General features: G+C 43.7%; 1 protein-coding gene across 3 annotated transcripts in view; it reads left to right on the forward strand.

Annotated features, from left to right (window-relative positions):
* The window catches only part of ccnk (cyclin K), a 38220-nt gene that overhangs the window by 940 nt on the left and 14499 nt on the right, over positions 1–22781 (forward strand). For 2 of the 3 annotated variants that reach the window (XM_072493029.1, XM_072493019.1), the window contains exons 2-9: positions 5514–5717; positions 10007–10088; positions 11577–11708; positions 13411–13516; positions 18021–18099; positions 18252–18421; positions 19852–20030; positions 20232–20265. In XM_072493029.1, coding sequence (XP_072349130.1) covers positions 5518–5717; positions 10007–10088; positions 11577–11708; positions 13411–13516; positions 18021–18099; positions 18252–18421; positions 19852–20030; positions 20232–20265 — 982 coding nt within the window. In that variant the 5' untranslated portion in view covers positions 5514–5517. The remainder of the gene's footprint in view (positions 1–5513; positions 5718–10006; positions 10089–11576; positions 11709–13410; positions 13517–18020; positions 18100–18251; positions 18422–19851; positions 20031–20231; positions 20266–22781) is intronic. The other variant, XM_072493039.1, reaches the window with a different exon arrangement.

Consider the following 22781-nt stretch of genomic DNA (forward strand, 5'->3'; position numbering starts at 1 on the left):
TTTATTTTACAGCCAATTATTTTAGAGCTTATTTTTCATAGCCACTTATACAGAACACTAAAGTCAGTGAGATAAATTATGATGTTGTGAGAGCTAAACGTTAGCTGGGAGGGCGTCTCTTCCACCATGGTACAGGAATGAATAAACTAGGCCTCAGGTTTTGAGTGGTGACCCCTCTTTTTTAATTTAAAGTATCCAATTATTTATTCCCCAAATCAAGGGGCAATTTAGTGTGTCTAATCCACCTATCTTGCATATCTTTTTGGGTTTGTGAGGGTGAGACCCACGCAGACACTGGTAGCATTGTGGATAGCACAATTGCTTCACTGCTCCAGGGTCCCAGGTTCAATTCCGGCTTGGGATTCCTGTCTGTGCGGAGTCTGCACATCCTCCCCGTATGTGCGTGGGTTTCTTCCGGGTGCTCCGGTTTCCTCCCACAGTCCAAAGATGTGCAGGTTAGGTGGATTGGCCAAAATTGCACTTAGTGTTGGGTGGGGTTACTGGGTTATGGGGATAGGGTGGAGGTGTTGATCTTGGGTAGGGTGCTCTTTCCAAGAGCCGGTGCAGACTCGATGGGCCGAATGACCTCCTGCTGCACTGTAAATTCTATGATGACACTGGGTCATTGTCTTGTGGAGTTTGCACAATGACCCAGGGCCAGGATCAAACAAACCCCTCTAACAATGCAGCACTTCTCGGTACTGCAGTAAATTGTTAGCTGCCATTAGGTGTGTCAAACTCTTAATGGCCACTCAATTTTCCAAGAAGTACATGAAATAAAAAGTTAATGGTTGTACTTCTATTTTAAATTGGCTTACCCAATCATGGAAAAAGAGTAATTTAAATGTGCAGTGTGTTTTACTGCCTGCACGGTTTTCAAAAATCGTTTTGATTCTGGTTGACTACGATAATCATACTATTGTGATGCTTGAGTGGTGTAATAGCAAGGCTCAAAGAAAGATGACTGAAATTAACCACTGTTTAAAGAAGAGGAGTGGTTAGCACTGTTGCTTCAGAGTGCCTTGGGCCACCGTTCTTGCGTAGTCTGCATGCATGCTCTGGTTTCCTCCCACAAAGTCCCAAAAGACGTACTGTTAGGTAATTTGGACATCCTTAATTCTCCCTCAGTGTACCCGAACAGGTGCTCGAGTGTGGCGATGAGGGGATTTCCACAGTAACTTCATTGCAGCATTAGTGTAAACCTACTTGTGACACTATTAAAGATTATTCTAAAAGAACCATGAGGGTGGCATAGTGGATAGCACTGTATCTGTGGCGCTGAGGAGCCGGGTTTGAATCCTGGCCCTGGGTCACTATCTGTGTGGAGTTTGCACATTCTCCCCATGTTTGTGTGGGTTTCACCCCCACAACCCAAAGATGTGCAGGTTAGGTGGATTGGTCACGCTAATTGCCTGTTAATTGGAAAATAAATAATTCGGTACTCTAAATTTATTTTTTTTAAATAAAAGAACCATAAACAGGGCAGTACTAGAAAGAGGGAAGAACTCTTCAAATCTGTGGTTCTACTGAGTATGTTTAGTGAAGTAGTAGCCTAGAAAGAATTAATGAATGTTGAAACATTCATGTAAGATGTATAATAGAAAGTGAAAGAACAACATTGTGCATCTATACACACCATTTTCCTAACCACCTTCAGCACTACAAGGTTCCAGCGCCTTGGGACCAATTTTTGCCTCTTGTGCATTCCTGATTTATGCTGCTCTGCCATTGACAACTGTTCCTTCTGCTATTAAGCTGTGGACTTCCCATCTCTCTTTTTCATCAATAAAAGCAGGAAATTATGGCAATACTCAGCAGATCTGTTGGCAACTGTGGACAGGGCAACCAAGTTAATATTTCAGGTTTTACCCTTTCATCTCTCTTTTCTTAGTCACTCTGTAAAACTTAGTCGTGTTTTTCAAAATAGTATGACGGCAACTTTGGTTCAGACGTTGACCAAGATTTTGATCGCCTCTGAAGATCTCTCTATATGGCTCAGTGTCCAATTTTGGCTGATAATACTCTTTTAAAGTGCCTTGAGATGCTTTGCTGGCAGTGCTATATCAATGCAGATGGGCTTTAGGGAAGAAATTCCAGAGCTTTGGGACCTTGGTAGCTAAGGGCAGTGGTAATTCTCATTTAAAACTACTACTACTCTTCTTCAAAAACTATGACCTCTCATAGGAAACATCTGCTTTGTGTCTACTTTGTCAATACCTTTTGTCATCTTATATACCTCAATTAGATCTCTTCACATTCTCTGAACTCCGGAGAGTATAGGTTTACCCTGTTCAATCTCTCTTTGAAAAACAAGCCTCTCATATCTGGAATCAACCTAGTGAACCTCCTCTGAAATGCTTCCAATACAACTACATCCCTCCTCAAGTAAGGGGACCAAAACTGTACACAGTACACCAGGTGGAGTCTCACCAATGCCTTATGCAGTTGCAGCAACACTTCCGTATTTTGATACTCTTATTTCTTTACCCATAACTGCCAATCTTCTATTTGCCTTTTTTACTACCTGCTGTACCTGCATGCATGTTTTCTGTGATTCATGCATAAGGACACCCAGTCCCTCTGCCCTGAATCAGTCTAAAGTTTCTTTCTATTTATATGTTTCCTTTCCATTTTTCTGACCAAAATGGATAACCTCACACTTATCTATGTTAAACTCCGTCTGCCAAATTTTGGCCCATTCACCTGTCCATATCCGTTTGCAAATTTCTTATTTCCTCATAGCATCTTATTACCCCACCTATTTTAGTGTCATCTGCAAATTTGGCGAGAGCACCTTCTATCCCTGCATCCAAATCATTAATATAGATTGTAAATAGTTGGGGCCTGAGGAACGACCAGAAAATGACCCATTTATCCCGACTTTGGCAAATTCGTCAAACACAATTTACCCGTCATAAAACCATGCTGACTGATGGATTCCCCAATGTCCTGTTATTATTTCTTTTATAATGGATTCTAACAATTTCCCAATGACAGATGCTAAACTAACGGGTCTATAGTTCCTTACTTTCTGCCTCCCTCCCTTTTTAAATAAGGGCATTACATTAGCATTTTTCCAATCCACTGGAAGCTTTCCTGCATCCAGGCAATTTTGGAATATTTAACCAATTAATCCACTACTCCGCTGCCACTTCCTTTAAAACCTGAGGATGTAGGCCATCAGGCCCTGGGGGCCCATCTGCCTTCAATTCCAATTGTTTGTTTGGTATTTTTGCCCTTTGGATGATTGTTGTTCTAAGTTCCTCCCTTTCTATTACCTCTGCAGTACCTATTGGGATGGTATTAGTGTCCGCCACCATGAAAACAGACAAAATATTGATTTAACGTCTCCGCCATGTCTGTTCCCCACTATCAACTCCCTGGTTTCATCCTCCAAGGAGGCCATTCGGTCCATCGAGTCTGCACCGACCCTTGGAAGGAGTACCATACCTAGGCCCAAGCCCGCACCCCATCCCGATACGTCCACCTAACACCAAGGGGTAATTTAGCATGGCCAATCCACTATCCTGCACATCTTTGGACTGTGGGAGGAAACTGGAGTACCCGGAGGAAACCCATGCAGACACTAGGAGAACGTGGCACAGAGAGCTGGGGCTGGAATTGAACCTGGGTCAATGGAGCTATGAGGCAGCAGTGCTAACCACTGTGTCACCATGCCGTACATTCAATTTCGCTACTCTATTCCCCTTTATATAATTATGGAAGCTTTTGTTATCATTTTTTATATTTTGTGCTCGTATTCTTTCATTATTTAAATTCATTTACGGGATATGGGTGTTGCTGGCAAGGGCAGCATTTATTGTCCATCCCTAGTTGCACTTCAGACGGTGGTGGTCAGTTGCCTTCTTGAACTGTTGCAGACCCTTGGGTACACCCACAGTGCCAGAGTCCCAGGTTCGATTCCTGGCTTGGGACACTGTCTGTGCGGAGTCTGCACATTCTCCCTCTGTCTGCGTTGGTTTCCTCCGGGTGCTCCGGTTTCCTCCCACAAGTCCCGAAAGACGTGCTTGTTAGGTAAATTGGACATTCTGAATTCTCCCTGGGTGTACCCGAACAGGCGCCGGAATGTGGCGACTAGGGGCTTTTCACATTAACTTCATTGCAATGTTACGGTAAGCCTACTTGTGACAATAAAAGATTATTAAATTATTAGTTATTTCCACATTGTCAGTTAGATGCCAGTGTCATTAACTGTACTTCAGCAGCTTGGCTAGTGCTGGGATATTTTCAGGGCCCATAGCCTTTGCAGTATCTAGTGTCTTCAGCCGTTTCTTGATATCACGAGGAGTGAATCGTATTGGCTGAAGACTGATGTACATGATCACTGTCCACATCGAGCCTGTTTATGGTGAGATCACCAGCTTCCCATTTTAAGGCTAGCTCAGAGACTGAGTGAGGTGGGTGGTAGGATTTATATTTGTTTGAAACTCCTTTTCTTCAGCAGTGCTGAAAATTGATCCATGATTTTGAAAGACTGAAAACTTAAATTTTAATAAATAGGCTTTCCAAAACTCTACATCGCCAAAGTGAAATACGTTTTCTGGGTGTGAATTGAAGTGGTTTGCATCCTAAATGAGAATATTGTTTTCTTTTGGATGTTGTTTGAAATTAACAGGTTTATAATGGAGACATATTTTCCAGTGATCCATAGCGAATCATAGTTTATATCTCTGTCTCTCCCGAGCTGAAATGGTTGCTGAATTATTGTTCAAAGCATGCATATAAAACAAGGCTTGGCGGTGTGCCCTGAATCACCTAATCTGATATCTAGCCGTGGAATTGAAAGGTAATTAATGCAACACACTTTTGCAGAAATTATCATGTCTCTTAGCGTTAATCAAACATTTTAATAGTAGACAAAAGGTAATTAACTCGGTGCTTATCATTGTGGAATTCATTTAGAATGTGCAAGTTTTTGCAGTCGACCACAATCTCAGTACTGTAGAGTTAGTGTAAAGTTGATTATTGTTCTTTCCTTGGGTGCCTACCAGTGACCCACCCAGAAGTGGTGAGGTTGGTGTTATTTGCACATGGGAATTAAATCTGTCTACCCGGACGTATGAGATGGGCTTGTCGCAAATTAGCAACCATGTGTTTCACTGCCCCAGGACGACTACCACTGAAGTTCAAGGAGCAATAATGGAATTCTCTTTGGAGACGCATTTGCTAGTTTTACTAATGTGTTTATTTGGTTTGAAATTAAAAGCTGTGGTAATATTCCCAATTTATTGGAAAATAAAAACTGGCTTTGTGGAAAAAAAACTGGCTGTTGATTCACTGAGAGACCATGTTGCAGTGTTGGCCGACACCAATTCCCCCCCCCCCCCCCCCCCCCAATATTCAAATTGACCCCTATTTGCTTTAAACCAACACTTCAATCTAGTATGTTTTTGGAAGGTCAATAGCTTTACAAAATTTGATACTTTTTGCAACGGTAATTATAAATTTAGCAAATTGATGTATTAAGTGAAATCTTGCTTACCGGATTCCAGGTAAATGAAGGAAAACAAGGAGAACTCCACCCCGACGACGGCGGCACTGGCAAACGTGGATCTCAGGAAGCCATGCTGGTATTGGGATAAAAAGGATCTTGCGCACACCCCGTCACAGCTAGAGGGTCTTGATCCAGCAACAGAGGCACGCTACCGTCGGGAGGGTGCCAGGTTTATATTTGATGTTGGGACACGTCTTGGGCTGTATCCTTTTGGTGTCTTTTCAGAATTTCTGCTCATTGAGGTAAGGATGCCAACACTGGGAAATTGGATGTTCTCCTCTCCCATTGTCAGGATCTACCAGTCAAAGCCTGCCAGCCAGCAATGGAATACTCTTTTACTGTTAAGGAATACATTGAGTAAATTTCAAGTAGGAGTGTCACACCTGGCAAAGACATGGTTCTGGTCCAATAATTATAGTTCGTTTCAAACCCAGATCACTTAGCTCTTTGATAACACAAACTGCTGGAGCCACTCAGCGGGTCTGGCAGCACCAATGGAGAGAAACAGTTAACGTTTCAGTGTGTGCCATTTTTTTGACAACCCAGAATATGCATTCTGCCAAAATTTGTACCTTGCTGACTGAATATGTACCTTGCCTTAAAGTTTGATATTATTTATCTGTTGGATTTCTTGAAAATGTTGCAGCTTCCAATCCATAGTTCACATCCATCGCTGTTATTTCTTGTGTAACTAGTCTGACCGGAGCATTTGTTACTCCTGACTTCACCATCTGAGGATTGATATTCCTACTGAGGAATTAGAAAGTAGCGTGGGTATAATAAGTCCATCCGAGATTATCACTTTGGAAATTGAACCATCATTTCTCATTTATCCAATTCCATCTACAAATAGGGAACCACAGTTTCCCGGTAGAATTGTCGGGAGCTCTGTGTCTAATAAAGGGATTTGCTGTGATTAAAGCAGGTGCTTTTTATCCTTCCTACCCACAGAGCCTGGTTGTGAGCTATTATTTTTCTGCTGTCATCACACATTTTAAAATCAAGTGTTCCTAAACATGCATTTTTGTTCATTTAGACAAAGGGTTACTGACTTGCAAAAGGAACTCTTTCTCTCAATACCTACAACCGGATGGCACGGTAGCGCAGTGGTTAGCACTGTTGCCTCACAGCTCCGGGGTCCCAGGTTCAATTCCCGGCTTGGGTCACTGTCTGTACGAAGTCTGCACGTTCTCCCCCATGTCTTCGTGGGTTTCCTCTGGGTGCCCTGGTTTCCTCCCACGTCCCGAAAGACGTGCTGTTAGGTGAATTGGACATTCTGAAATCTCCCTCTGTACCGGAACAGGCGCCAAAATGTGGCGACTAGGGGCTTTTCACAGTAACTTCATTGCAGTGTTAATGTGAGCCTACTTGTGCCAATAAAGATTATTATTATCTTAATGTGTCTCCTGCCTACAAATATCTATCAATATAAACCCCAAGCTCCTTCCATTCCTGTACACTCGTTTGAACTGTGCCATTAAATTTATGTTCCTCCTACCGATCCATTTTGTCAAATGCATCATCCCACACATGTCTTTATTAAATTTTATCATGCACTTGGCTCTCCATTCTGTTAACCTGTTTACATCCCGTGTAGTCAATTGATATCATCCCCACTGTTTGCCACACCAAGTTTGGTATTATAATAATTTATCAAGACATTTTGAAATCATACTCTCCAAAAAGTGATCTTTTTGACTGTTGGGGGGCACCACTATCCACCATCTTCCAGTTTGAAACCAACCACTGCAACTTGCAGTTTTCTGCTCTTGGGCCAATTTTTATCCAAGCTAACACTGACCCTTCTATCACAACAGCCTCAATTTTGTTAACCAGTCTTTTATTTGGTACTTTGTCAAACATTTTCTTTAAATCTGTAGGGACAACATTCATTGCATTCTCTTTACTGACCTCTGTAACCTCATCAAAAAAAATAATTAGATTAGTCAAAAATGATATGCCATTTGCAAATCCTTCCTTGCTCTGTGTAAACTCTAACCTTTCCAAGAGTCTATCAACTCTTTTTTTTTTTTTTCTACCCCCCCCACCCCCCACCCGATTATTGTTTCTGAAACCTTACCCACCACTGATTTTAAGCTAACTGGTGTATAATTACTGGGAATTCCCTTGCACCCTTCCTTGAACATAGATGTCACATTTGCCACTTTCCAAACCTCCCCATATCTATGGAAGATTTTGACAAACTCTTCCTCTATCTCCATTCCCACCCTTTAGCAACCCGAGATGCAAGCCATCTAGACCAGGTGACATACCACTCAAAGCATAGCCAACTTTACCCATCCAGCTAATAAATGTGCCCATTGCCCCTTCCTATTTATTACCTCCACCATCTCTGCTACCTGATATTTTCTCGGCATCCTCTTCCTTAGTAAACACAGATTCAAGTACTCATGCCTTGCACTGTGTCCCTCAGCATATATTACCCTCTCTATCTAATAGGACCTATCCCTGCTTCTCACTACTGCTGACTCTTTGTATGCTGGTAGAAGATTTTGGGGTTCCCTTTTATGTTAACTGCCATTCTATTCTCATATTCTCTCTTTGCCAGTCTTACTTTCCTCTTCACTTCTCAACTGATTGTATTTATCCCTGTAGATGTACTGTACTTGGATTTCCAAAAGGTGTTTGATAAGGTGCCACATCAAAGGTTATTGTGGAAAATTAAAGCTTATGTTGTGGAGGAGGATATATGGATATTAGATCGACTGGCTGGCAGAAAACAGAATATGCATAAACGGTTCTTTGATTGGCAGGCAGTGACAATTGGAGCTCCACAGGGTTCTGTGCTGGGGCCTCAGCATTTTACAATTTACATCACTGACTGAGATGATGGGGAGTGAAGGCATGGTAGCTAAATTTGCAGACGACGTAAAGATAAGTAGGAAAGTATGTTGTGATGCGGACAAGAGGTTCCAGATGGATATAGATGGTTGAGTGAGTGGGCAAAACTCTGGCAGATGAAGTATAATGTGAAGTTGTTCACTTTGGCAGGAAGCATGCAATAGTAGAGCGTTACTTAAATGGCGAATAACTACAGAATTCTGAGATGCAGGGGGATTCTGGCGCACAAGTCACAAAATGTTACTTCTGCAGGTAATTCACATAATAAGTAGGCTAACTGAATACTATCCTTTATTACAAGAGGAATTAAACATAAAAATAATGATGTTATGCTTCAGTTATGCAGGGCATTGGTGAGACCACATCTCAAATACTGTGTGCAGTTTTGGTCTCATTATTAAGGAAGGATGTAAATGCATTGGAGGAGGTTTCCAAGACGAATATCCTGGAATGAGCGAGTTGTCTTGTCAGGCAAGGTTGAACAGAGTGGATTTATTTCCACTACAATTTAGAAGTGTGAAGGGTGACATTTGAACGATATAAGATCCTGAATGGTCCTGACAAGGTGGATGTGGAAAGGATGCTTCCTGTTGTGGGTGAGTCCAGAACTAGATAGCACAATTTTAAAAGCCCTTATTTTTTTTGAGGATTGTGTGACTGCCTCAGAAGGTGATGGATATATGGCCAATGCATATTTTTAAGGTGCAGAGGTAGATAGATTCTTGTTAGGCAAGAGAATCGTGGGCTATTGGGGGTAGATGGGAATGTGGAGCTCTAAACACAGACAGATCAGCAATGATCTTATTGAATGACTGAGCAAGTTCGAAGGGCCAAGTAGCCTACTTATATTTTGTATGCTTGGATGTCCTTGAAGAATTTTCCTGATATGCATCATATACCATCTTTTTTGTTTCATTATATTCTCTATCTCTCATCATCCAAGGTGGCCTAACTTTGGCCTATCTCCCAATGCCTCTTGTTGGAATGTACCTAACCTGAAACATCGAAACATATATTCCTTGAAAAGACACTCGTTACAATTTTTCTTATCAAACTTGGTTCCATTTTACTCTGGCTAGATCCCTTTCATCCCCTTGAAGCTAGCCCTCTTCCAATTTAGAAGTTCTACTTTAGATTGTTTCATGCTCTTCTCCATTACTAAACCTTGGGAGTATCTGGAGGTTAAGGTGGAAATTTGCTCTTTTTCTTTTTGTCAACAGTTGTCCAAACAACTTTTGCATCCTATGGTAGTCATGTCTTGGCCTACCTAACAGTTTTGAATGATAATTCAATGTAATGGAATTTCAGTTGTAAACTGATCTGCTTTGAGATCGAACGTGGACCTTCTCAATCGTGACTAAAGTGCACACTGAGCAATCAACTGGTTCATTGGGGAATTTTGGAAATACGAGAGACGGGCAGACAGGGTCCAGGGAAAATGGCCCTGGTGTTGATGATGGAATAGTATTTTGCTATTGTAATAGTATCTGTGACAGCAGCAAGTGTCCCTTTTCCAGGTGTTTCATGCGTCTTTGCTGCACCCCTATCCAACTCCTGTATTTTAGTCCTGTTTACAGCTGCCGAGAGAAATTATTGCAAACTGAACCTATCTTTAACCAAATCTCCAAGACATTATGACACACTGGCCACGGGGATCATCTATTTTCATCGTTTTTATATGTTTCATTCCTTCAAACAATTTCCAAGATATGTAAGTACCAACAATCATTCTCAATGAAACCTAAGAGCTTTCTATTGCTGTGAGGATAGCATATGTGCTAATTGAATGACTCGACCTTCGTGGTAAAGAAATCCTCATCTTTATTGTTGGAGGGAGACATGGGTGAGGGATTTAAGCAAGCAAAATTTAGACAAAAGGGGACTGGGGTTATCTGCATTCCTGAATAATCTTGAATAGTGTGCAGTTTAGCAGCCGAAAGCAGGATCCAGACATTGATCCTCCGAGTGTTATTTACAAAGGGAATTGTGTGTTATCTGGTATTCTCATTTTGTTCCTTCGACCTTGTTACAATACAGGCAATCATTTTCAGAAATGGATCCAGAGCAATGAAGATTTTAAATGTTCCGAGTATAATAAACTAAAAGTGTGTAATCATCAATTCTCGCATTATACTTGTTCCACTGATGATACAGACATGGCCCACTCTTGACTCCAGTCCACAGCACAGGGTTGACTATTGGGCTGACAAGAAACTCTATTGTACTCCTTGGTGCAAAGAGCAGAGCAATAAGTGCAGCGTTGCCTATGAGAGCCACAGGCTCTGAAACTGCTGACTGACATTCCAATCAGGAGACCTCAATTTGCTGGATCTCTCTTTAAATGGAAGAAAGTAAGTTTTCAAATATTTCAAACCACCTTTGGATGAGCACAGATCTCTACGGATGAGAAAATCACCCTTCAATGCAGAAATTTGGAAATGGCCATTTCTCTAGAAATGTTACACTGACAGTTTTTCTGCTCATTTAGATTACTTTTTTAGGAGTTAATCTGTTGGATATTGAGTAATCAAACCTAGTCTGAAATTGGCTCGGTTCTAATCTTTTTGATCAAAGACTATAACGTTTCTGTAGTGCAGTGTGTCCTTGTCCCAGTCAAAACCATTAGTATGCTGGGTTGTGTAAAACAAGGACTGGAGTGTATGTTAAGTCTAGTAATGCTGCCATTACACAGGGATGTTGGTTGGGCCTGACCTGGAGCTGAGAAGAGAACATGAAAAGAATGTGGCTAAGTGGGAGCTGGAGAATCAAACTTGAGGATAGAAAAATGGGGCTCTTCCTTCCAACCCTCGATGACAGGCTAAGCATTTCTCCACAGAAAGAGAAAGCTCAACCATTGTTCTAATGTGTAGTTATGAGAGGCTAGTTGCAGATTGGTGCAGGTTGGATACCTGGCTGCTCATCTGAGGAAAGAGCATGGCACAGGAAAACAAATAAAAATTTATTTTAGAAAATGTCTGGGGTTTGCCGCAACTGTTATTAATAACGTGTTCTGGTTGGATGGTCAGGGCCGATCCTTGCCGAAACGATATTGTATTGTTGAAACGCACTTTACAAATCATTTGTACAGTGGGCATCACAGATCCACTACTTTAAATAGGTTTTGTTCACCACAGCAAATGTGTCGGACTCTGTTTTCCTAACTTAATGTTATCTTGTATTATATCAATTTAATTTGTAGGTCACAGGTGCCTGCTGTCTCTTCCTGGCTGGGAAAGTAGAAGAAACTCCCAAAAAGTGTAAAGACATCATTAAGACTGCTCGAAGTTTGCTGAATGATGTACAGTTCTCACAATTTGGAGATGATCCCAAGGTTAGTGTTCATTATAGTTTTGCATGTTTTAAGAGTACACATTAACGATGTGGCAAATCATAGGAAATTTCTGACACACGAGGAGACCACTTGGTCCATTGTGTCCATGCTAGTACTTTTTAAAGATACCGAGCGCTTCTCTCGCCTCCGCCACCCGTTGTAGTTTGTCAGTTCTAGCCCCCTACCGTCCTTTTCTGGGTGGAAAGAAAAGTTTCATCACATTGTTTTTGTACCTGCAATTCTCTTGTCACATTTTGTTTTTAATCATTGCAAGTCACAGGGGCTTCTCCTTAAGTACCTGAAAATCTGACATACGTTGATATTCCATTGTGCTTTCTGCTGCAGCAGAGAATTAAGCAATTTCCTCCACCTTGCCCCACCCCACCCACCAAAATAATATTTTCTGGGGTAAGGAAGTATTGGCTAATGAGTGTCCCTTGATGAAACTGTGTGAATTTATATTTGTTGTCTTTGCTGAAATTGTCCCAGAATGAAACTCTTTTTGCAGTGTAATTTCTATTTCTAAGGAATTTGTACACCAACAACTTCAGTGCATGTGCTCCTTCTCTCTGACCCTCAAGCTCATTTTTGCAAAGTGAAAGGAGAGAGGAGGTAAAGAGTAGAGGCGATGAGAATAAGAGGAGGGTGAAAGAGCCAGACTTTGGAGAACGGGGATTCATGTCTCGGGGCACATTATTTTGTCGTCACCTGTTGTAGCGATTTGACAGATAGGTGTGGGCCCCTACAGCACATGCACACTGTTCATTCTTCTCACCTGCATTTTACCCTGACTTTATTGAAGTGCCAAATTAAAAATTAGTTGCCGCCACAAATACTTTCACCAGTAGGTGGGTAGAGATAGACAAAAGAGGCATTTATGAAAATGTGTTAATGAAGAAACTAGCTGTGGAGCTTTTGGATGCTTCTGGACTTGGTTAGATCATCCAATACACCACCAAAACTTAGAATCTTGTTTTTGTCTATGAAATAGATCCGAAAAAAGACTAATTCGTAGAACATACAGTGCAGTAGGAGGCCCATCGAGTCTGCACCGACCCACTTAAGCCCTCACTTCCACCCTATCCCCGTAACCCAATAACCCCTCCTAACCTTTTTGGGCACAAAGGGCAATTTAGCATGGCCAATCCACCTAACCTGCACGTCTTTGGACTGTGGGAGGAAACCTGAGCACCCGGAGGAAACCCACGCAGACACGGGGAGAATGTGCAGACTCCGCACAGACAGTGACCCAGCGGGGAATCGAACCTGGGACCCTGGTGCTGTGAAGCCACAGTGCTAGCCACTTATGCTACCGTGCTGCCCATTCAATGAGGTATTATACAGTAACTGGGTTTCTGTAAAGAAAGCAATTCTACCCAGTGAAACCAACATTCTCTGTACATTGGGTGTTTGTTTTTTTTGCTTACCCAATTGTCCAAATATTGTAATTGGGATGTATTGTATTTCTCGAACCAACTTTGGGCATAATTTATGTTAAATCTGTATATATTAATCCATCAACTTGTAACCAGTTTCAGAAATCTTCAGAACAATTGTGCTGTTAATATATATGTCTCTTGCATATAGTGGAGTAATATAATTCTGTGCATGTTCATATTGCTACGGTACTATGGTTTTGAAATGGGGTAGCGTTTCACCATGTCTTCACTCATTCTGTTTCTTTGTCTTGTTTCTAAATTAGGAAGAAGTCATGGTTCTCGAGAGGATACTGTTACAGACAATTAAATTTGACTTGCAGGTTGAACATCCCTATCAGTTCTTGCTTAAGTATGCCAAACAACTTAAAGGTACTGGAATTACATGTTTAAGCAGAGCATCTGCAATCTCAATTTACTGCATTTCTATTTGCTATTTTAACACTGCTTGTTCAGCATAGAAGGCACCACATTTCAAACAAAAGCTCAAGCTGGAGCTTCTGATGGCTATATATTCTGAAAGATCATTTGCAATAACATATGGGGTAATAATCTGGTGAAACGAGCACGAAATGCATTAAAAAAATTGGCTTTAGTAACGAATAACTTAAGTGGCCACCAGGTAATTATTCATTTGGGCTGAGATAACTAAATCGCAAGGCAACAAAACAACCTTCTGAATTCCGCAATTCGACTATAGCCTTGAATTCGCGACGCTAAATCTTTCTCAAGTGGTTTTGATTTGTGCGTGTTGATATTGACAAGGCGGGCGGGAGGCGGCCGCGCAATGGAGAGCCCCCGCTCGGGAACGGCAATTTCGGGGCTTTAAGCCCGGTCCCAGGGTCCGCGGAGGCGGCAGAAGAAGGGAGAAGGCACTGAAGACACAGGAGGGAAAAAAAACCCCAAAGAAAAATGTCACGGGTGAGCAAAAAAACGGCCGAAGAAAAACCAGCTGGAGGTCCGTCGGGGAGTGGAAAGGTCACTGAGGGGTCACCAGGAAATATGGAGGCTGGAGCACCAGGGAAGGCCGCACTGCTTACTGCTGAAGAAATAACCAAGGTGATGGCTGCGGAATTTGAAAAGCAGTTGGCGCAGATTGCGAAATGCATGGAGATGGTGAGGAAGGAGATGAGGGCGGTCTTGGCGGAGGAGGCGGTTTCCCCGGTGAGGACGGAGGTGGCGAGCGCAGTGGCGGAGGTGCGAGAGCAAGGGGAGGCGCTGAAGGAAGTGAAGGAGATGTTATTGCAGCACGGTGATCAACTTGCCTCGATGGGGAAAGAGATGTGGAAGGTGATGGATACTAACAAGGATCTGCGAGGAAAAATGGAAGACCTGGAAAATAGATCCAGGCGACAGAACTTGAGGATTGTGGGGCTGCCCGAAGGAGTTGAAGGACCGAAGCCGACTGAGTATTTTGCCGCGATGCTGGCAAAACTACTGGGGGAGGGGGAGGACCCCTCCCGATATGAACTGGATCGGGCTCATCGGTCGTGGAGGCCTGTACCAAAGGCGAGTGAGCCGCCAAGGGCAGTGACTCTGTGCTTCCGTAGGTACAGGGTGAAGGAGAAGGTCCTGAGCTGGGCTAAGCAGAAGCGGGTGGTGCAGTGGGCTGGAGCTGGTATACGTGTATACCAGGACTTTACGGTGGAGCTGGCAAGGAGGCGGGCTGCCTTCAACCGGGTGAAGAGGGCACTGTACATTAGCAAGGTGCGGTGCGGCATTGTATATCCAGTGAAGCTGAGGGTGACTTGCAAGCTCAGGGACTTTTATTTTGGAACGGCGGAAGCAGCGGAGGAGTTTGCGAAAGCAGAAGGACTGTGGCAGAACTGACAAATTGAGGAATGGCCATGTGCCGATGTAACCTCATGACTGTATTTTCTTTTTTGTATCACTGTGCGCGGGTGTAGAGATTAAAGGAGCCAATGTGGTATATATTTGGACAAGGGAAGGGATGGGACTTTCACTCAAAATTAGAGTTCTTTGGGGTGTAGGTGGATAGGTGGGGTTTGTGTGCTAAAAGGGGATCTTTGGGCTTTCCTGGGGCCGGGCAAGTGGGAAAGGGACCCGGGCGGAGGGCCTCCACGCTGGCCGGTGTGTGCCGGCCAGTGAACGGGAGTGAGGTGGGGGAGGGGCTGCAGCCATCGGCGCCTGGCAGAACAGGGTCCGAGTGGTCTAGCCAGGGTGGAAAGTTGGGGGGGGAAGGAACCGAGGGTAGGGGGAGGAGTTTTACAAGAGGCAGTGGACGGGAGGAGCTGGAGACCTGGGGTGGGGGGGGTGGGAGCTGTGTAAGATTAAGGGTGACTACGGGTAATCCCTGATTTATTTTTGTCATTTGTTTATGTAAACATGCGGGTTGAGGTTTGGGGGTTGGTGGGTAGATGGGATCGTTGTTGTTATTATGGGGACTGACATATCTTGCTGATTATTGTTTATTGTTGATGGATGAAAATGGAGGAGAATTTTTAAAAAACAATTTTTTTTTGAAGATATTGACAAGCCAGCTTACTCAATGTGATCTATTGGATGTTTACACTGAAGGATTAATGACTTATGCAGTGCTGCATACATATCTAAAGATGTAGTAAGATGGGATGGGATGGGATGATGTGTGTATTCAATTTATGTATATAAGCACATGTGCATACGCTGCATGTGTGTCTAGTACATTTAGAAGTAAGCGGTGTGATGTCAAGCATGACACGAATGGTTCAGGCATACTCCCCTTGCATGTACCCACCCCAATGTATAACTTGCTTTGTAAATGCACAACCTTATATGACACTAAGCCATAGAAAATGGCTCTGGTTTGACCCCTCAACTGTGCTGAGGTAGCTTCTATTAATGTATTCTGCACGACTGACGCAGAGTGACTCTAAAAAATGTTTTACTTCCTTATGGATCTTTTTGCTGGTTTCACTAATGCAACTGATTACTCTACAATTCCATTCCAAGATTATAACACCCACCCTTTAATGCTTGGAGGTCTTTTGAAAGTGCCCTGATTTGCAAGGCCCCAAGGACTTGCCAGGTCAAATTTGACCAGCACCCTTTGCAGACTGTTTTAAAAACATACCCTCTCATCCCCAGAGTTTGCACCATTGCATTTCATATTTTGCTCATCTTCCATTTTTTTTTAGTATTTGGTTGTAATTCTAGAATCTGAATCTGCAGTTGGCTGCCTTTGTTGTATCTGTTGCCTATAGTTCACAGTGTAATTATTCCTCCCCCCCCCCCCATCCTCCTCCAGCTCCCCTCCTGTCCACCTGTAACTTCAGGTTTTGATTCCTGCTAGGGTATAGGTCCTTGGCATTCAACCATTTTTGTTGGCTGTGTCCATTCTTTGTGAACCTCACAGGGTTTTTTGAGCTTGGATGGACATTAGTGTCAAACTCCATATTATCTTCATTTTATCCTCAATTTATCCACTTATTGAATTTTTGCAAAATACAAAGTTCTGAGCTGCCTTGACCGGATAGACACCCTGGCTAGAGAGTTCGGAGCTCTGGGCCACATTTGCAGGATAAGCAATCGGTCATTGAGGACGGAGAGAAAGTTTCTTCGTTCAGAAGGTTGTTGATCTTTGGAATGCTCTGACACAAAGGGTTCTGGATGCCCTCTTGTTCAATACGTTCATGACAGATCCATCTAATTTTGGATACTTTTGTGGGAGATGGGGATAGTACAGGAAAGTGGAGTCTGGGCAGCACGGTGGCCTAGTGGTTAGCACGGCTGCCTCACGGTGCTGAGGTCCCAGGTTCGATCCCAGCTCTGGGTCACTGTCCGTGTGGAGTTTGCACATTCTCCCTGTGTCTGCGTGGGTTTCGATGCCACAACCCAAAAATGTGCAGAGTAGGTGGATTGGCCCCTTATTTGGAAAAAATAATTGGGTAATCTAAAAAAAATTTCAAAAGGAAAGTGGAGTTGAGGTAAAGGATCAGCGATGAGCTTATTGAATGATACAGCAGCTTTGGAAGCCATATGGCTTACTGCTCCTGTTTCCTATGATCTTAAATATGCATGTTCCTGGTAAAAGTTACGAGTGAGACAACCTTGCCCCCCTCAAACCTTTCCTTTTCTTAATTTAAAGAAAAAAGTTGAGGCTCCATTTATGAATTTTGTTGGCACCCATCTTTTTATTTTTCATTTTTCCCTGTTTAAATAAGCAGACATTCCAGGGGCTAAGCTTGGGATCTCTCGTGCTAAGTACAATACCATGTGGTGCATTTACAAGGTTGCAGTGTTATAGGGAGAAGCGCAAATATGTGAACTTGAAGCATGAACTGTACAATGCATGTTGTGGCAGTAGTTATAACCACACCACACGAACAGAGTTAGTTAAAACGGGGTGTCTAACCTATATCCCAAGAGACATCTGTGACCACAGAGCCCCAAAACTCTGGCCTTCAAAGCCTTGAAAGCTTCATTCTATTTATACTTGTATTTCCTAACTCTTTAGTTTATCCTGTGTGAATTTTGTGAAGCCTGGAAATTTGGCACGGGCTGTTTATTGTGGCCATGGGAAATTGTTAATCTGAACATCCAATATCATATCAGCACCTTGGGGTATACGATGGGGATGTTGGTGTGAACTTCATCGGTATCCCAGAGGCTCCATATTACCTCTTGATCCAAAAAGTTTGGACACCCCAAATTAAATAATCAGTGGTTGAGCTTTGGCAAAACAAGGCATGGAATGTGTTAATACCTAACGTTAGAATGCTTCCTAAAATGTGTTGTTGATTGTGATTTGAAAATAATGGAGTTAATTGCCTTTAATGCTAATAGATGCAGTTTTAAAATAGACAGACGCTAGGCTTTAATCCTAACCTTTTCTTCATTCATAGGTTTTGAGCTTCGAGGTTACACATAATGTTAGTCCAATTTTCTCTTTCTGCAGGTGACAAAAATAAACTTCAAAAGCTGGTGCAAATGGCTTGGACCTTTGTAAATGACAGGTAAGCTAATTTTTAAAAATCTATTCTCGTTTATAAAGCTGTGACAACTGTGCATTAACAGGGTAAAATTCTTTATTGCAAACGTTCAGACTCCCTCTTTCTGTCTGATGCTTTGCTTTGGCTCCTGGGATGACATCCATTTTGTCTTGCAGCCTGTGCACCATGCTGTGTCTGCAGTGGGAGCCGGAGATCATTGCTGTGGCTGTGATGTACCTAGCTGGTAGGCTGTGCAAATTTGAGATCCAGGAGTGGTCAGCAAAGCCCATTTACAGAAGGTGGTGGGAGCAGTTTGTACAGGATGTGCCTGTGGAATTACTGGAAGGTACAGTAAACAGTTCAGATTACCATACAGTGTTGGCAGTATGCTGTGTGTTTCGAACCTTCCATGCTATTAAAAAGAAATGGTTTATTTTGTTACAGTCTTTCCTCTTGATTTCCCTTTATTCCCATTTCTTTGGTTTTATTATATTATTTTTGGTCTGCGGTCTTAAGCTGAGGCAGCCCGCGAGTCAGGACAGTGTATTCCAGGATTTGTTTTTTGGAGGGGAGAAAACGGACTCCTCGGTGCTGAGGGAATCTTAAGAACCGGCTTTGGAGGAAATCCGTTCAATTGGCTGGCAATCTGTGGGTTGGTCAAGGGCAGTATTCTGGCCGACAACAGTCAGTGATTGGTTCCTGTGGGATGCGACTGAGAGAGCTGGTCAAAAGTGATTTGGATCTTGAATGAAGGAGCTCTCTCTCTCTGTCTCTGTCTCTGTCTCTGTCTCTGTCTCTGTCTCTGTCTCTGTCTCTGTCTCTGTCTCTGTCTCTGTCTCTGTCTCTGTCTCTGTCTCTCTCTCTCTCTCTCTCTCTCTCTCTCTGCCTCTCTCCTTGTCTGTCTCTCTCTCTCTCTCTCTGCCTCTCTCCTTGTCTCTGCCTGGCGCATCTTTACTATATAGTTGAATCTACAAAGAAAGTAAACAGTCTTGCCAGAGAAAACTCTCAAGCTTAGAAGGAAGAAGCATCAAAGCGAAAGATTGAACTCCTGAAAGACTTTAACTCTGACATCTTTTATTTCATGGGCGTGTGTGTGGGTAAGGGATATTAGATAGTAGTACATTATTACTGTTAAATAATTGAAGGTTATTTGTGTTAAAATTACAAACCTGGTGACAGCAGTTTATTGGGTTCAGGCTAAGTCCTTGGGTATTTTGAAATAACATCTAATTTCACCTGTGTTGGGCTCCAAATCAAGTGGGCTGAAATTGGCCGTGCGCTATCCCGTGGTGTCGTGACACCTTGTGGAATTTAACCTGAAAAGTTCAAAGATCTTTGTTTCTGTTGTGATATATAAGCCATTGTTTTGCTGGCTTTGTGGGTTTTTTTAACAACGTGCTATTGACTTGTTAAATTTAGCAGTTGAGATATAGAACAAGCTTAAAAGAAAGGAGTTCCCAAAATTGTTTGGTTAATTGATGGTGCACCAGTAGCACTTCTTGGTGCCAAGAACCTAACCCACTGATTTAGTGAAGATTTGAAGATTTTTTTTAAAAATTGAAACTAATTCCGATTAATACTCCGATTTGTGGATAAAATTAAGGTGCTTCTACTTTGTAACCCAAGGCAGTCACTTTAACTTTATCAAAGCTTTTACCAAATTCAACTTTGATCCATTGTACAAAATCTGTATGCATAACTCAATTGCTAGATTTTTCTCTTGAAATACTCTGTACAGTTATAATGACTGATGTCTTTTTTTTTTGTCTCATGTAGATATTTGCCATCAGATACTGGACCTTTATTCCCAGGGTCAACAACAGATGCCCCAGGCAGCCCAGCAGCAAATGCCAACAATCCCAAGCTTGGAGCAGCCGATACCACCACTACAGGTGCAGCAGACCAAAAAACTTTCACCTCAGTCAACACCGCCTCGGCAGATCAAACGAGCCGCGGTAAGTGAAGCAACATAAATGTAGGTACAGTCAACTTCTGCTCAAGGTGTATTCCTGGTGATTGAGGGTGCAGTCTGAGAACAGTGAAACATGCCACTGAACCCCATTTATGCCGGTGCAAGTTGTGTTATTGTGTTGTTTCTATCATCTTGTTAGTATGTTGAATCTAACCTTTTTTGCATTTGTTCTTCCCTTTGTTAGGTTGCTTCTCCAAAGGAAGATGGCAAGACAACAGGTAGCATTTTTAGACTTTAATCTTCATTGTGCCCACACACAGTGATTGTACCATACTTGTGTGTGTATTGTCTGTCCCTTGTTACCTGGAGTTGGTGATGGGTCCATCATTTTTAATGTAACTATTGTGTTATGGTCCCCTTGAGGGAGTCATAACCCCAAATAAGCAAGTTTACCAAATTACACCAAAGTAGAAATTGCCAACCAGATTTCACTTTTTAACTTTTATCTGAACACAAATCGATGCAAGTTAACATGAATTAACGCCCGGGGGTTTAGCTTCTTTCCACAGAAGTAGAATCCTTCGCCGGGCTACTAGGGACGCAAACGCCAAAACATCGGCCTCTCTCACCTCCTGCACTCCCGGCTCTTCTGCAACCCCAAATATAGCCAACCCCCAGCTTGGTTCGACCCGGACCTCCACCACCTTTGAGATCACTTGCCACACCCACCCAGAACCCATGCAATACCGGACATGACCAAAACATGTGGGTGTGGTTCGCCGGGCTTCCCGCGCACCTCCCGCACCTATCCTCCACTCCAAAAACTCTACTCAGCCTTGCTCCCGTCAAATGCGCCCTGTGTAGAACCTTGAATTGGATCAGGCTGAGCCTGGCACATGAGGACGAGGAATTTACCCTACTTAGGGCATCTGCCCACAGCCTCTCCTCAATCTCTTCCCCCAGCTCCTCCCATTTACCCTTTAGCTCCTCTACCATCGTCTCCCCCTCGTCTCTCATTTCCCTGTATATATCGGACACTTTACCATCACCGACCCATGCCCCCGAGATCACTCTGCCCTGGATCCCCTGCGCTGGGAGCTGCGGAAATTCCCTCACCTGTTGCCTTGCAAATGCCCTCACTTGCATATATCGGAAGGCATTCCCAGGTGGCAACTCTTATTTTTCTACCAGTGCTCCCAGACTCGCGAACGTCCCGTCCAAGAATAAGTCCTTCAATTTCATAATTCCTGCTCGTTACCAAGGTTGGAATCCCCCATCTATCCTTCCCGGGACGAACCTGTGGTTGTTCCTTATCGGGGACCACACCAAGGCACCCGTCACCCCCCCTATGTCGTCTCCACTGCCCCCAAATCTTCAAAGTCGCCACCACCACTGGGTTTGTGGTGTATTTTTTCGGGGAAAATGGTAACGGCGCCGTCGCCAGTGCTTTTAAACTTGTTCCCCTACAGGACGCCATCTCCAGCCTTTTCCACGCCGCTCCTTCTTCTTCCCTCATCCACTTACATATCATAGACACGTTGGCGGCCCAATAGTAATCATTCAGACTCGGCAGTGCCAGTCCCCCTCTGTCCCTCCTACGCTGCAGGAACCCCCTCTTTACCCTTGGGGTCTTTCCAGCCCACACAAAGCTCATAATACTCCTATCCACTTTCTTGAAGAAGGTCTTTGTAATCAGCATGGGGAGGCACTGAAACACGAAAAGAAACTGCGGGAGGATCACCATTTTGACCGCCTGTACCCTACCCGCCAATGACAGGGGCACCATGTCCCACCTTTTAAAGTCCTCCTCCATCTGTTCTACCAGTCATGTCAAGTTAAGTTTATGCAAGGTTCCCCAGTTCCTAGCCACCTGGATCCCTAGATATCGAAAGTCCCTTGCTACTCTCCTCAGCGGCAGATCGTCTATTCCCCTGCCCTGTTCCCCGGGGTGCATCACAAATGGTTCACTCTTTCCCATGTTCAATTTGTATCCCGAGAACTCTCCAAACTCCCTGAGTGTCTGCATTATCTCAGGCATCCCCTCCACTGGGTCCGCCACATATAGCAGCAGATCATCCGCATATAATGACACCCGATGTTCCTCTCCTCCTCTAAGCACCCCTCTCCACTTCTTCGAGCCCCTCAGCGCTATGGCCAATGGCTCGATTGCCAACGGGGACAAGGGACACCCCTGTCTTGTGCCCCTATGTAATCGGAAATAGTCAGATCGTTGCCTGTTTGTAACCACGCTTGCCACCGGGGCCCCGTACAGGAGCTGAACCCATCTGACGAACCCCTCTCCAAATCCAAATCTCTTCAGTACCTCCCACAGGTAGTCCCACTCCACTCTATCGAATGCCTTCTCTGCATCCATGGCCACCACTATATCCGCCTCCCCCTCCGGTGGGGGCATCATCATTACCCCCAGCAACCTTCGTATGTTGGCATTCAATTGCCTCCCTTTAACAAACCCTGTCTGGTCGTCATGTACCACCCCTGGGACACAGTCCTCAATCCTAGTCGCCATCACCTTGGCCAGTAACTTGGCGTCTACATTTAGGAGGGAGATGGGCCTGTATGACCAGCACTACAGCGGGTCTTTGTCTCGTTTCAGGATCAACGATATCGTCGCCTCCGACATCGTCCGGGGTAGTGTCCCCCTTTCCTTAGCCTCATTGAAGGTTCTCGCCAGGAGTAGGGCCAGTAGGTCCACATATTTCCTGTAAAATTCCACCGGGAACCCATCTGGTCCCGGGGCCTTTCCTGCCTGCATGTTCCCGATTCCTTTTACCAC

This window comes from Scyliorhinus torazame, chromosome 2 (genome assembly GCF_047496885.1).
Source record: "Scyliorhinus torazame isolate Kashiwa2021f chromosome 2, sScyTor2.1, whole genome shotgun sequence".
NCBI lineage: Eukaryota > Metazoa > Chordata > Chondrichthyes > Carcharhiniformes > Scyliorhinidae > Scyliorhinus > Scyliorhinus torazame.